Genomic DNA, 16,098 nt, shown 5'->3' with positions numbered 1-16,098 from the left:
ACATTCTACCCTTCTTTGAGGAACCTGAGACTCGAGGCTCGAATATGGTTGATGTTATGGTTGTCATCCGATGTACCAAGAGCTTGTATTTTTGCATTCAAAAGAGAACTGAATAATACTCAGGTGATAGGTCCCCAAAAGTCATTAGTAGTAAGAGTTGTGGTCAACCAACAAAGATGCCAAAAAGCCATTCAATCTCATGCACAAGTATATTGGAGGCACCTTTTGTGTGCAAGGAGAAATTTTTAGCACCCAATTCGGTTTGCTAGCTAATAGATGGAGTGCCTTCTTTGCACAACTATGAAGCAACCCACTTGTAGTTTAATATCCCTGAAAAATTGATAAGTTGGGTGATCAAGACAAGAGATTAGTGGTTTGACATTGCCATTGGGTTTGTTGGCAACTGGTTCATAGGTGTAGGCAAAGATATGAGTTTGAACGGGCCAAAGTCAAGATCTTGAGTAGTGATAGACTCATTTTCTTGAACTGTAATAGATCCACCCACTTCAGCTAATAAATTGGGAAGTGTTATCAACAAGTAGTGTGGTTAGTGGACTTGTTGAAGTGTTGAGCTAGCCATTGTCACTGAGAGCGAGTGAAGTTTTAGTCAAATTGAGCCTCCAATTCTTGAATGTGTGATTCAATCACATATAACTAAGGTTAGTATGAGTTTAGGAATTATGGTGTTGGTGAGGGGGCTACTATTGGCACTGGCATGGGCTAAATAAAGTTGTTGCGTGGGCTAGTGGGAGGCCTAATGAAAGTGAGGGAAACAATGGACAAGGGAATAACAAATTATTATCCCAAAAAAGAAAAAAATAACGACTTTAACTTCGTAGAGCATTGTGTAGTTCAAGAAGGATACACAGATTAAAAATAAGTAAACTAAAATTGACAAATCCTTGAAAGCTTCTGGATGCACACCTATCGCCAATTTCTCATTCATCCCAAGAATCGAACTAGAAAGATAATCTTGGCCTCTTCATAGATTGTCAGCTCTTTGTTAGAATTCACCTTTACTCAGAACTCCAACATCTCTATGAACATGTTCGATTCACAACAAAAAAAAAAAAAAAAAAAAAAAAAACAAACAAAAGGAAAAGCTAAGTGCAAGTGTTGGGGCAAACAATAGTTCTCGTTGACAAAGTTTTCTTTTAGTCAACCCTAATGAAAGACAAAGTCATAATTTCTAACCCCTTTATTAATAAAATTAATTAATGGCTGTTAAAGAAAATAATCTTCTACAAAAATACCCTCAAGCACTTTCTTCTATAAGTAACCAATTCATAAAATCACAATTGATCCATTGGTAAGATCATAATGCAATATATGTAAAGATAATTTTTTCCCGTCAAAAGTACGTTTTAGCCTATTTTTTGTTAACATTTAAAATTCCAATCTTGTCCATACATATTGTGCTTCTGAAAAAATTGTATGATAAGTATGACAGATTAAGCAATTCTTCTAGATTAGATTTGATAAGTTTTTTATATAATATTCTTTCTCATATGCATGCAATGACAACTTGATTTCACAAGTTAATCTTACAAATTATAACCACACATATACCATTTCATTGGCATGACTTTCAATTTTTTAAACAATGACCAATTTACTATCTTAATACTTATCTTTTATAAATTAAAATAGTTCTTCATCTACTACTATATCACTATCAATGTTGACAAAGTTCAAAGTCTTTAAATGCTGACAAATTAGAATATCTAATACAAGGTAGGATATAATAAAATTGTAGATTGTTGTGAAAAGTTAATTTTAAAAGATTAATATGGTAAGAATATGATAATAGATCATACATATTAAGTTCCATATATAAAATATATGAACCATATAAATGTGAGTAAAGAAAATAAGAGATACACTCTATGTAGTACCTATTTATCGATAATTTTAAAAATAAGCTATGTTTATCAATTAAATTTAGAGAATATTATCTAAACAAACTAGAACCAAAATGTTCATAATTTTTACAATAATAGGAAAACTTAATAATAATATATATAATTCAGATTATTGCATTTCATGTCGCTCAATTATGGCCTTGGATATTTCCACGCTTGTTGCAATGCAAAGTTGGCTCCAGTGATGCTTATGACTCAATTCTCTTTCTTTTAGGTAGATTTAGATAAGGACTATGTTATGGTCCTGGGTTAAGTATCTATGTCTTCCGCTCCTGACAGGCCGGTCTTTTGGGTAGTATTGGTTAGGTGCTTAACATCTGGTATCAGAGCAGGCGCTATGTCCCGACTTCGAATCCCGAGTGTAGCAGCAACGGCGTTGGAGGTGTTGTCTCCAAGCCGGGTGGACAACGCGCGAGCGCTACGACTAGTGACCCGTCGAGGTCGTCGGCTTGAGTCGGGCGGGGTGTGATGTTAGGGTCCTGCGGTTAAGTACCTATGTCTTCCGCTCCTAACAGGCCGATCTTTTGGGTAGTATTGGCTAGGTGCTTAACATTTGGTATCAGAGCTAGCGCTATGTCGCAAGTTCGATTCCTGTGTGCTGCAAGCGGCGTGTGGAGGTATGTAGCCCTGGGCGGAGGGGGTGACCTAGTGGAAGGGGCGACGAGAGTGTGTTCCAGCACCATGGGCAATCACTATAAGCGGAAGGGGCGACCTGAGGGTGTTCCCGCACATTAGGGATGTCGACAGAAGTAGGCCGTCTCTAGTGTAGGCCGCCGTGGGCGTCGGCCTCACGACGATGGGTGTGATGTTATGGTCCTGGGTTAAGTACCTATGTTTTTCGCTCCTGATAGGCCAGTCTTTTGGATAGTATTAGTTAGGTACTCAACAAACTACTATAATGGAAGTATATAAAATGTTTAAAGCGTTCATTTTGGTTGTCTAATTTCTCAAAGTATCCAATATTATTGTCGTTTGTTTGACAAAAAATTGCAACTTGTGTTCCATTCATACACTCATTTGCAAAGGATTTATAGGCTAACCTCCATAGATTAGTCATATAATACTTAGAACAATATTCAATTATGTTTCTTCTTGTTAGTTCACATACCCTTGCAATATGTTTTATCTATGTCAATTGTTGAGTGATTTCTTGAACCACTCCTTATATAATAGAATTCATCCACTTAGTAAGTGATTTTGTCCAAGCTTTTGACTCTTCACTTCACAGATAAAATAGTTGTATTCACTTCAATCTTACCTTGTCAATCATTTGAAGTATCGATAATTTACATGCTTCTAGTATCTATTATTGAAACTTTCTACCACATTAGTCATTAATTGCATATATTGACATCCATAAGGAAAATTCTTTAACCCAATGATCAAGTTCAAAAATTGATTATCCAATCATATGTATTAAAAAAGTGTCTCTAATGGTTTTCATGTAAATGTTAAAGTTATCAATACTAGTTGAACATGCAACATCATAAAATAGTCCTTCAACCACCCTTTTTGCATTTCTTATAGCAAAATTTAGAAAATTTATAAAAAAAATTCATAGGTTGATGCACACAAAATCGTATGATAATTTGAAAAAATGCTAGTTACAAATTGCACCAAACCAACATAACAAATTAGAGATAAAATGTCACAAGTTGATGTTCTTGTAGTATAATCTTCAATTGTGATAAGAACCACACCCAATTTGATTCAGTTTCACCAAGAACTACCAAAAATAAATAACTAGATAAATCTAGTTATTCTCATTAAGTACTATACTCGAGAGTATCGTATTTTTATAATAGTCTTTCAAAAATGTAAGATCAATGAATAGTACCAATTGCCATGCATACTTAAAACCAATAAATTGTGCATGAAATGAGATGAAGAGTTGTTGAAGCCTAATAAAAATATTGCATAGCAACCTAGATTTATCTCTTTGATCTTAATATCAACAAAGGGATTAGATTGTATGCACCGGCCATCGACTCCTGAATTCCCTCTTGAACAACCTCCTTTCCTTGTCATGCCTGCAAATAATTCAATGAAATTCCATAATCTCAATCCATTCTTTGATAATTTCTCTATAACTATAATTTAGACTATCTCACAGATTTTCCTCTATGAGATGTGCAATCGTTTTTTTTGTAGTTTGTGGGTGTGTCTTCTAATGAATACAGGGATCCACATGTGTATTCTTTGTTGAAAATTGAAACACAACATATAGTTGGTTTGGACACCTTTGAAGCATGAATCCTTTAATTGCAATCATTTATTTTGTAGATGAAAACCACACGACTATGTTCATTTTTAAAGCACTTTGTCGGACCTCTAGCTCAATTTAAAGTATTTGGGGACTAGGTCTCCAACATTATGACAAGGCTAGATGAAGTCTCTATGTGGATGAAGTAATGCCAAGAGGAAAAGACTTCAAGTTTGGCTCTAACATCTACTCATTTACTAGGGAAAGAGTCTTCTTCAAGGTTAGTTTTTGCACAAGTCCATCCTCCCACTCTACCACCACCTTTATTACCCACTCTATCCTCACCTAGCCAACCTATCCTTCTCCATCTCATATATCTACAATTTCCCCACTTCAACTATGCAAAACCATCATCCACTTCAGCCCAATATCAATCCAACTCAGCCCTTTTCACATCCATTCTTCTCTTTTATCTGACTTCCACTCATAATATAACCTTGCATTACCACAATCCATGCACCCTACCATGCCTCAAGAACTTCTTTTTCGTGATAAATTTCATTACTGTCATAACTAGAAACCTCTTCTCTTCTCCAAATGTGAACAATTTGTATTAAAGCTACGATTAGAGAAGCAAAGAAGGAAGCCCAAGTATTCTTGTTCATAGGTGACTTTTTTTCATTTTTTTTGGGCTAGATTGCAATCTCTTTTATCCCATGCCAGCCTAGTATCACCAAGTGTACACTTTATTACCATATTTGAAATCTTAGAGATGACATTAGTTGTATACTACAATAAGAAGATTGTATGTATGCAAGGATTAGATAGAATCACAATGCAACAAATGGATTTATAATCTTGGAGTAATAAACCAAATTTTTTTATAGTGAGAACCAACTTCTCTAAACCATGATACAAAACCTATTCAACTAGTTGCAATCGTCCACCCATGTTCAAGTCAAAGAAAACTGACCAACCTAAGAAGGGAGCTTGCCCCATCTATGATAGGAACCCTCAAATTTTTTAAAAAAAAAATCAAGGAAGAAGGAAGAAGAAGCAAGAAAAAAAAAGTGGCACACATGTGGACCCATGCACATACATGGGGGTAAAAGAGGAAAATGATACTCAAGAATAAAAGTGGAAATAAGGTTAAAAGTCAAGGGTAGAAATGAGAGTCCTACCTTCCTTCTTTTGATGGATCCCTAGAATTTCTACTTTCTTTTGTTAAAAAATCTCTAGAAGATAAGATTGTAATTGATTTAAAAGTTTCCTAGATTTTCTCATTTGATTTTATAATCTCCCTTGATTGATGTAATTAGGGAGCCTAATTGATTGAGGAGTTTTCCTAAACATGTAATGGAAAAAGTATAAATAGGGATATTCGTTGAAGGAAAAATCAATCAAGTCTATTCCTCAAATCTCTCTGGCCTTACTCTCCTCTCCCTCTCCTACAGCTCGTCTCCCTCTCTCCCTTTTTCTCCTACTTAGTTTCTCTCTCTCTTTCTCTCCCTATCTCTATCTCTCCCTTACCTAGAAGAGCCTTAATTCTTTCTTTGGAAGGTGAGAAGATAAGACCTTTCTTTGGCCTCTATCATCAACATAGTCAATGCAAGAAGTATAGAATTTCAATTACAAGAGATGGTTGTTGCTCAAGTGTATAACCAAGAAAACTTGATTGATGAAATCTCAAGTTTGCAAGGAAAATTATAACAATTGACCACCATGTTTCAAGCTTTTTTTGGAAAAGTGGAATGCAAGACCTTCTTCCCCTTGTCATGAAGCTTCAAACAAACCTATTTTTAGTAAGTTATCCTCCCTTCCACCACCAATCCTACCTACCCCTTCTCTTCCAAATATTCCTCCTCATCACAACTCTTCTACCTTCCATCATCTTCCCCATTACATGACTATTCCAACCACAACCCTACCCACTTACCCTCAACCACCATATTCCACTTCCTATCCTCTTGATCATCCTCATGTTACACAATCTATGCCCCACCAACATTTCTCCCATTCTAAGTCACCTTCCTTTGACTACCACTCTCTCCCATACGAAACCATGAATACAAGAAGTGGATCCGTACAAGCTCCCATGGCCCAAATAGATTTTCCAAAGTATAAACCCAAAGATGACCCATTGGAGTGGGCTTATATGGTTGACAATTTTTTGCTTTTCAACAAACCAAAGAAAACCAAAAAGTGCTTCTAGTTTCGTTCCTTCTAGAAACGATGGTTCCAATGGCACAACTGTACTAACTCTCTTATCACTTGGCATGAGTTTGTACAAGCATTTCACATATGGTTTGGGCCAATGAAGTATCAAGATTTTAATTATCTTCTTGCAAAGCTCAAGCAAATCGGCTTTGTCAAAGAGTACCAAACTGAATTTGAACGCATTGCCAACCGAGTCCATTGGCTAGAGCATATTCAAGTTGGTAGCTTCATTGGAGGCCTTAAACCAGAAATTTCAGCTGAGGTAAGGGTATTCCATCCTATAACTCTTAGAAGCAATTTACCAAACTCACATACAAGAAGAAAAAGTCCCTCCTACGCTTCCGACCTAAGGGACCTCTCCCTCAATCCATCCAAACCACAATTCCTCATGCTTGGAGTAACACTTCTTTTTGGGATGGTCAAACTCGAAGGCCATTCAAGAGGCTCTCCCTTGAAGAAATGGATAAAAAACAAAGAAAAGGTCTATGTTTCAACTACGACAATAAATTGACATTGGGTCACATATGCAAAAGAGTTCAGTTGTACTTACTTGTGGATGAATACTCTTATAACACTTCGTATCATTCTTCCTTTGGCAGAATACTCTTACAATAATTCATATCATTCTTCCTTGAAGATGTCTCCTTTTGAAGTTGTATATTATAAACCTCCCCTAGTCATTTCATCATATGTGAAAAGCTCCACACATATCGCTGCTCTAGAAGAAGACTTGCTAGATCAAGATTAGACCTTGAAACTAGTCAAGCGCCATCTTGCCTTAACGCAACAACACATGAAGAGTCAACACAACCACAAACTCAAGGAAGTTGAGTTTTTCGTAGGCGATTAGGTCTACCTCAAGCTCCAACTGTATCAACAACAATCATTGGCCGTTAAACAGAATAAAAAACTTGCTCCAAATTTTTTTGGACCTTTCAAAGTCCTCCAATGAATTGGAAAAAATGGCATACTATTTATAGCTACCAAATGAATCCACCATCCATCTGGTATTCCATGTCTCTCAACTAAAAAAAATGACTCAGAGAAGCACAAACCATTTCTATCACTCTTCCATTGGCGATATTAAAGAAACCTCGAGTACGACATGACTCTCACTTCCATACAGAGGTCCTCATTCAATGGGATGAAAACCGACTAGAAGAAACCATGTGGAAACATGAGGATGATTTCCTTTTTCGTTTTTCGAATTTTTAACCTTGAGGACAAGGTTGATCTTCAGGAGGGTTGGAATGATAGGAACCCTCAAATTTCCAAAAAATCAAGGAAGAAGGAAGAAGAAGCAAGAGAAAAAATGTGGCACACTTGTTGATTCATGCACATGCATAGGGGGTAAAAGAGGAAAATGATACTCAAGGGCACAAGTGGAAATAAAGTTAAAAGTCAATGGTAGAAATGGGAGTCCTGCCTTCCTTCTTTTGATGGAACCCTAAAATTTCTATTTTAGTTTGTTAAAGAATCTATAGAAGATAAGATTGTAATTGATTTAGAAGTTTCCTAGATTCTCTCCCTTGGTTTTATTATCTCCCTTTGATTGATATAATTAGTGAGTTTAATTGATTGAGTAATGTAATTGGGAAGCCTAATTAATTGAGGAGTTTCCTTAAACATGTAATGACAAAAGTATAAATAAGGGTCTTGGTTGAAGGAAAAATCAATGTAGCCTACTCCTTAAGTATCTCTTGCCTTGCTCTCTTCTCCCTCTCCTAAAGTTCATCTCCCTCTCTCTACTTTTCTCCCACTTAGTCTCTCTCTCTTTCTCCCTTGCCTAGAAGAGCATTAGATCTTTCTTTGGAAGCTGAGAAGATAAGACCTTGACGAGGTTCTTATCACTCTACCAAAAGAACTATCTAATACTCTTCACGGTCACCTCCAAATCTGACATGCTCAATATGCTTGTGCTAAGTACAAAACTGAAGATGGTCTAGTCGACTAGGCTTATAAAGCCTAGTAGTTCTTCGTCTTTCACAACACCACAATGAACCAAATTGTGTTGCAAGCCCTCCCTCCATCCAGAGTGTGACATCCTCCCATGGTACAAGCTGTAATTGAGGTCCTAGCCTTATCTAAATTGAGGTCCTAGCCTTATCTAAATTGAGATTCATATGTCAAAGCTTTGTCCATTAGATTTAGACCTTTGGACTATCAAAATTTCGATTTTGTCCTCAGAAAGCTAAGTCAAACTAGTGTGGTGAAGGCCAACCAAGAAGAGTTTGAAATGTTAGCTATTTGTGTGGTTGGTTGGAAATGACATAAGTAGATTGTTTTGTAAGCATATTCGAGGCTGATTTAGTGGTGGATGTGCAAATTGCAAGCCTAATACTTTAGCGGAGACCATAGAATTAGCTTGTATGCTTGAACAAAGGTATCAGGTCATCTCTTGATAAAACAAGAAGACCCAAATCAAATAATATAGAAATAATATGGTTGTTGGAGAGAGCCAAAGACCCTTTAAAAAGCTCATCTAAAAAATATGGAAGTTCGTCAAACCAAGGGATTGTGTTTCAACTAACACAAGTGTCTCCAAACGAGGTGGAATGTTAGGCACCATCTCACTTAATAGAGAAAATTATGTCTTTTATAGGAGGAGTCGTCTCTGGGTAAGAAAGACTTGGAGGAATTTATGGGGATTATGAGAGGTAAAGGTGTCCCTTAAATTGTACATAGGGTGCTTGAATGAGAGGAGGAACTCGTCCCTCTTTGGAGTCCTTAGATTACTAGTTCTACTGATTTCCTAGGTTAGTTAAAAGTTAGCTTTGGTAGTTTCCTATTCTAGTAGAGAGGTTTATTTTATACTATATTGTTTTTTTAGTTTCATTTTGTAATCAAACTTATTTAAAACAAAAATTAGATGAGAGGGGGAAGTCAACTCAATATTTGTGTTTTATTTTCTATTTTGTGCATCCTCCTTGCTCCTGTAAAAAACTCTACTAGCTAATGACTCCTTCTCCCCTTTTTTTTCAATATAAATTCCTTTGTTATCATTAAGCCTGGTAATAAAACCTGGATCCAATTGATACGATCTGGTTTTTGGCAGATTTGAACATATTACAGGTTGTCCAAAAGGGGTTTGAAAGTTCTTGAGGGGCTAAGGTCTGACCATACTGGTCTGTAAACTACATCCAAATTTACTTGAGACAACAAATAGAAGAGGAGGTTTTGAGTCTGTAAACCCCTTGATGAGTAAAAGAAAATTAAGCAAACTTACAGAAGCATGAAACAAGCTTACCGGTTATGGGGCAGCAAATAATCAGTATCCAACCCCTACAATCCGTCAAGGTTTCACTTCTTCAATAATCTTAACAAGTCACCCACCAGGTGTAAAGAGCCAGTCACCAGAACCTGACAGACCATAGTTTAACTGGATGTCATAAGTGTATTTTCATTTTTATTTAAAATGTATATTCAATTTAATTTGAAGGCTTACTCTTTCAAAACAAAGAATCTGAAAGCGGGCATTTTACCTGGAAACGAATGGACCGGTTCTCTTGACTACTGTCTCTAAGCCACTTTAGTACGAATGGCAGGGAAGAAAACACTGCGCTGGTCTTGGAGTCATCAGTGTTGCTCGAATATTCTGAATCTTTTCCAACAGCATCTGTAGAACCTGTGGCTGTTTTGAAGAGACAAAACAAGCCAACCATGTAGACATCCACTTAAAAGCAAAGTCATATGAAGGCAAAATTTATAGATGCCACTCGTAACAGATTAAATCATGTAGGACAGTACACTGTATAGAGTAAAGACAACTAGGACTAAAGAGACCATGAACCGGATATTTTGGCTGTTCAGAAGAATAAAAGACACCTGAAACACTGGACATACATGTAGCATGTAGGAACCTAATCAATAAAATCCTTAAAAAAGTAATGCATTTAACAGTAAACAGCCTGCTTATGAATGCACACAACCTAACAATAAAATCCTTAAAAAGTAATGCATAAAATGTTGAGTAATAATGTCTCCAAAGTGATTAATATATAGTGATCATCAGAAAAAAAGGATACTAAGATACCTTTGCTAGCCAAAAGAAGATTATCCCACACTCTTTGTAGTGTATGTTGCCATGACAAATCAACCAGAGGATCACTTGCAGGTAATGCATGGGTCCCAACCTTGTTGAACACAGACTGGTTGGGAACAAAAAGGGCCTTCTGGAAATAGATTCCTGAAATTACATATGAGGAAAACCCAGATAAGATCAGTAAACTCATAGGTGGTTTAACCCACATATACCCAACTAACTAATTCAAACACAAATATTTAAGGAATCATGGACGAAACCAACACAAGAAAGTTGTTCTACCATGACTAGCACAAGCATTTAGTAGCCGTGGAAGAAGCAATTGAGGATCCCGCACTGACATGCAATTGAACAACAATATCTGCAGCTTGTTTCAAATGCTTACTTCAGTCTGTTTGGTAGGTTTGAATATCTTAAACTATGACCAGGGTAAGAATGAAGCATATTGTCTTACCCTTTCGGGTTTTTTCACACTGCATGCCTCTTTAATCAAGTCAGTTGGGAGATTTTGTTCCTCATCTTGTTTGATGTTGTGAATACTATAATGTTGCTTGTCTGCAGAAAGTTGTTGGAAGTCTTCTTGCACAGCTTGGGAAAACCATTTTGCACACTCTTCCATGCTTTCTGGACTATGTGCTCCATCCAAAAAGAAAACGAGACCTCCAAATTTACAACTACCCTCACTTTGTGTATCAGCATGTGGGTCAATGATCACCTGTGCCCGACCTTGTAATTTGGCCATTACAAGTCCTTTGACAAACTCATCAGCTAGATAGCTCTATTTTGGGGGCAAGCCACTAATATTAAAAAGAAATCTCAAGCAAAATAGGGTGAAGAGAAGCAAAGATCTCAGAATAGAACATACAACCTGGTCTAGGTCTGTGTCTTTGATGTGTCCTGTTTTCTGAAGCCAAGTATGACATAGGGCAATTGCAAGTCCTGCATTTAGACATTGGTGGTCCCCTTGAAGTCCAAGTTGCCGACCATTAAGTAAACCAATGTCCAAAGGGGGGGCTACTTGTAAAGGCACCTACAAAGAAGTATTGAGTATACAGATTAGTTGGAGGATTCCAAAGTGGATTTCCACAACAGTTTAATGTGGATTAGACCACATAAGCATATGAACAAAACATATTGTACAATGTATTTGTCTTAGTTGTCCTACTTACACCTAACTGAGCAGCCTTGTTCTCAATTACTGTCATTGCTTCTTCTGGTTGGGAGACTGTAAATGCTGGCACTCCATCCTGCATGGAAGTAATATACCAAGAAATACATGGATGAGAATTTTGAGATGAGGATAAACAAAATATCCATATATGTCTACATCAACAACAACAACAACAACAAGACGTCTAAGGAAGTCCAAACCCGAGACAAGAATTCTTAAATCGTACAAGTTGCATTTAGGAACCACCGGACATGAAAGATCTGACTGCAGATGCTCCATAGAACAATTTCTAGCTACTTCGTCAATACCACCAGCGGATGGATTAATATAAGTGTCTCTTTGTTACAAAGATTACTCTAGGTCAGCTTCAAAAATATTGAGACAAGTGATGCCCTTCACTCTAGACCAACTAAAATCACAGTTAATTTTCAAACTAAGGACTATTGCACAAGGAATGAAATATTTTCCAATAACAGAGAAGACTCATTGCCTAGTTTTGCAGATTATCAGATTTCAATGAAGTTCTACCAATGAATACCTTTAATATTCCAGCTTTCTCTCCAGCAATTTCACCAAGAGTATTTCCTGTTCAAACAAGACAATTAAGTATAAAAGAAAAGGAGAATGACAACAATAAGCAATTGATAAGCACATGGCTCCCACAAGATATGCAGCACCATGAATTCTGCTGATAATAATACATCAATCAGAATTTTGGGTCTTTGCATGAGACAAAAAATAGAAAAAGAAAAAGAAAAAAGTGAAAAAGCTTCAAAACCTCTACCTGTAACAATAAAGGGACTGAGAAAAATTATCTTTAGCAAAAGAAAAGAAAGAGAACCAATGTATTCATTCCTCACCTAGGATTTCCATATGGTCATATCCCAAGGAAGATATTCCACAGACAACTGGTCTCTTCACCTAAAACATAACGAAAAGTTATCAAGCCATTTACTCCTTTCAAACAAGACTCACTGATTGAAGCATCCAATAATAGACAAAACCAGGTCCAGTAAATCAGATGATCCTAGTTATCCTGTCAGTAGCCTCACAGCTTGGAATAGATGCATTGATTTACATTTAATCCAAAAACTAAACAAATAGGACTATACAATTGTAAAATTTGTCCAAAGACTGATAAGACCCTACAATCAATGAGCTCAGAGCAGAACCATGCCACTCCACCTGAAATATTCTAGCCTTGCCTTGTATTAAAATCCCAGAAAGAAACACCATAATATTTCCCCTCACTCTTCCTCAAATAAAGTACAATATAGGACCAGAAGAAATTATTTACCACATTAGTTGCATCAAATTTTCCTCCTAAACCAACCTCCAAAATGGTAACATCCACCTGCTCCAGAGGTAGAATGTTGGCAGTAACATAAGGTTATAATATTTCCGTCTCCATTTAATATAAAAAGAAAGAGGGTACAAATATTAGATAGACTCTTTTTTAAAGAAACAAAAGGAGGATATATGTACCTGCTCTGCTGCAAATATCTTGAAGCCAAGTAATGTAAGGAATCGGAAGTAGTTTGGCATGGGCACATTCTCATTTGTTTTCTCCTAAAAACCGTGGATATTATTGATGATTTAGTACAGGTCACATTCTAGGGCAGGCCAAAAAACACAATGACCACAAGAGATAAAAAGGTAAAGAAACAGACCAACTCAATCTACATAAAACTTTTGCATATCATCCTGCACATCAGAAAAACACCATGGGCGTGCCCAAACACTTAAGTTTTCATGCTGTGTGGGTTTCATTGTATGTAATGTTGATTTGGTTGCCTGCTTTTTACTGGCTATAGCAGTCAGTAGTCGTTTGTCCTTTAAGGCAAGCATGCTTACCTTCAGTCTATCCCAGCACCACCAGAAGTATGCAAGGAACTTCTCTTCAGAAATTTCCACTCTGCAAGAGGCAAGAAAATTGAAATTTTCATGCTCCTATAATCAGATATACAACCACCATAATTGTGAATAAGACACAAGATGTCAGAAAAGATAACTTATTGAGCTTGGTATACTGGGAGTTTTCATCTAATTAGATGCAACTTTAGATTGTTGCATTCGTAAATATTGGCCATAAGCCTGCATGCACATGTACCCAGGACTGAAGGTGCACCGGTTATGTTGTCATCTCCCATCCATGGTAAAGTGAATAACGTAATGGAAAGGAAGAGGTGCTCTATGGACTTAGTTGAGTGTTCCTTGAAACAATTTCTTGAATACAAGATTCAGCACTGAATCCTAGATTATGACATGTGGACAACGCTTTATTACTTGGGAGATAAGCAGAGTGAGTGCTACGTAATTATCAATTTAATCTTTGTAACATGTTTTGGGACATCAATTCTTAATAGTGAAACATGAATAATACGAGAGATGAGGGGGAGGGGAAGAGAGATGAAAGAGCAGTTGCAACAAACCACATTTGGTGACCATAAAACCCACCCATCTAATCGAAATCTTTCTCGAACATCAATTAAGTGGGGAGAAGTGAAAAGTCCAGTTCGAAAGCCACAGTGACGCAGAATAGATTCTACAAATGTGCAAGTGGATCCCTGCATGAATACATTTGACTCATTAAACGCGTTAGATTCTTCAAAGACCTTATTTCTGAAAGCATCAGAAACAAGAGTAATCACCGGAAACAATGAAATGGAACTACCTTTCCTTTAGTGCCAGCGACATGGATAACCTTCATCTCAGAAATAGGTCGTTCCAAGTCCAATATCTATTCATCCACATAATAAACAAAGATCTCTTTAATGTCAACATATATACAACCACAAGACACTTAAGAGGCGGACTGCAAATACACAACAAAATTCAAGACGAAATAAAAGCACGGCATCCCCATTCCACTCGACACAGGGGATATACCTTCAAGTAATCAAACAACAAATCAAACCGATCCCCTTTGTTGGACCCATCAGCACGAGTACGCCTTATAATTAAAGAGGACAGTGCATCCAGAGCTTCTTCATATGCCGACTGAGAAAGTTGTTGACGCGGCGATCCATCGTCTACAGTAGCCCAGCACAATCACAAAAAGGAACTGAGTAATTCAAAGTCCCATTTAAAACAAACATAACAACATTGTCTTTTGTTAATTTTCGCATGAATAGATTGAGTAAAAAGTGTTGGATCCTGGGCATTCATGGAATCGACAAAGGACGCACAAACGAAACGAGATACCTCCATCCATGTCCAGCTGAAACTGCCAAATAGAAAAGAAGCAGAGAAGTTTTCGATGAGTAAAATCAGAAAAGAGCCCTCGTACTAAAGATATCCGCGTCCGTAGTACGTCAAGTCAGTGGAAACAGGCGAACAGCATATGCCGGGGGCAAAAGCTGAGTGTTGCATCGAGTTCGTTAAAAGCAAGTACCCTTCTCTGAGATTTTCAACTTCACAGTACGGGTTAGCCGCCTTTCGTATCGGATAACGGCGAGCTCACGTGGAGGCTTTCCTGCACTTGACCGTCTCCTTCCTAACCTTTGGGGAACGGGCGGGTATATCGCCGATACGTATAGCTTATCGGCTGAGATATGTATTGATTTCACCTCGAGGATCGATGTAGGAGAAGAATCGGCCGATACAGGGGAATGTATTAGTCGATACCACAGTTTTGCAACTTGCTGGGTCGAGTCACAATTCGGGCAAGTCGACCCGGATTATAAGGGAGTAGGGTCGGTTTTATAGGGCAAAATCGCCCCTAGTGTCCGACTTGGCCTTAATTATGAGAGTCGGGCAGGATCGGAATATATTTTTATTTTTAAATTTATAATCAATAGGAATCCTGTAATAATATATAATATATAATATAATAATGGATAATAATAATCAATAATTTTTTTTAAATAATAATTGGTAATAATAACTAATAAGTTTAGCAAAATTAAGCATCTATTAATAATAGTAATTCATGTGGTAATTATTAATAATTCAGTAATTCATAGCAAATAATGTCTACAGTAATTATATTCATCAATTATGAATATATCATAAATATATTTGTCAATTAATTAACAACATGATGTAAATTTAATTAATCCATGTGATAGTATGTTTTATTTACAAACTTTATGATTAGTATGACTCCTATAATAATTTATAGAATAAAATAATCATAATAATAATAGTAAATAGATAAATAATAATAATAAATTTTAGAAATAATAGTTGATATTAATGATTAATAGGTATGACAACATTATTATTTAGTGATAATATTAATATCAAACATATGTTTAATTATTAATGAAATTAAGTTTATAAAAATAATTAATAACAATCGACAACTATTATAATTAGTAACAATTCATTAATTAATATAAAATAATGTCTATATTTATTATAATTTCAATTATGAACATATGCTTAATATATTTATTAAATAATTAACAACATAATGTAAATTTAATTAATTTATATGGTAGTATGTTTTGTATACATATTTATCATCAATGGGACTTTTATAGTAATATATAATTTAAAATAGTAATAATAAAAAATAATAACATTTTTAGAAATAATA

The 16,098-nt window shown here is 36.2% G+C and overlaps 1 protein-coding gene across 2 annotated transcripts; it reads right to left on the bottom strand.

Moving 5' to 3' along the window:
- Positions 1 to 3,648: 3,648 nt before the first annotated feature.
- On the bottom strand, positions 3,649 to 15,105 carry LOC137942118 (folylpolyglutamate synthase). 2 transcript variants are annotated; one of them, XR_011110477.1, is made up of 17 exons: positions 14,760 to 15,105; positions 14,445 to 14,587; positions 14,230 to 14,295; positions 14,013 to 14,122; positions 13,410 to 13,470; positions 13,041 to 13,124; positions 12,853 to 12,909; positions 12,416 to 12,476; positions 12,094 to 12,140; positions 11,554 to 11,631; positions 11,253 to 11,414; positions 10,839 to 11,162; positions 10,667 to 10,745; positions 10,376 to 10,528; positions 9,825 to 9,973; positions 9,590 to 9,702; positions 3,649 to 3,952 (listed from the first exon to the last, which is right to left on the bottom strand). XR_011110477.1 is itself a non-coding variant. In XM_068787809.1 (16 exons), exons 1-16 carry the CDS (start codon positions 14,767 to 14,769, stop codon positions 9,643 to 9,645), a joined length of 1,644 nt encoding a protein of 547 aa, XP_068643910.1. In that variant the 5' UTR covers positions 14,770 to 15,105; the 3' UTR covers positions 9,340 to 9,642. The 2 variants fall into 2 exon arrangements, 1 of the variants encoding a protein (XP_068643910.1); XM_068787809.1 differs by lacking the exon at positions 3,649 to 3,952 and having other exon boundaries at positions 9,340 to 9,702.
- Positions 15,106 to 16,098: the final 993 nt, after the last annotated feature.

This window comes from Aristolochia californica, unplaced genomic scaffold (assembly GCF_029961685.1).
Source record: "Aristolochia californica isolate CCGP_79_NKW_82.1479 unplaced genomic scaffold, dmAriCali1.0.hap1 SCAF_10, whole genome shotgun sequence".
Taxonomy (NCBI): domain Eukaryota; kingdom Viridiplantae; phylum Streptophyta; class Magnoliopsida; order Piperales; family Aristolochiaceae; genus Aristolochia; species Aristolochia californica.
The sequence above is the reverse complement of the archived record's forward strand: the minus strand, read 5'-3'. Positions and strand labels throughout refer to the sequence as shown.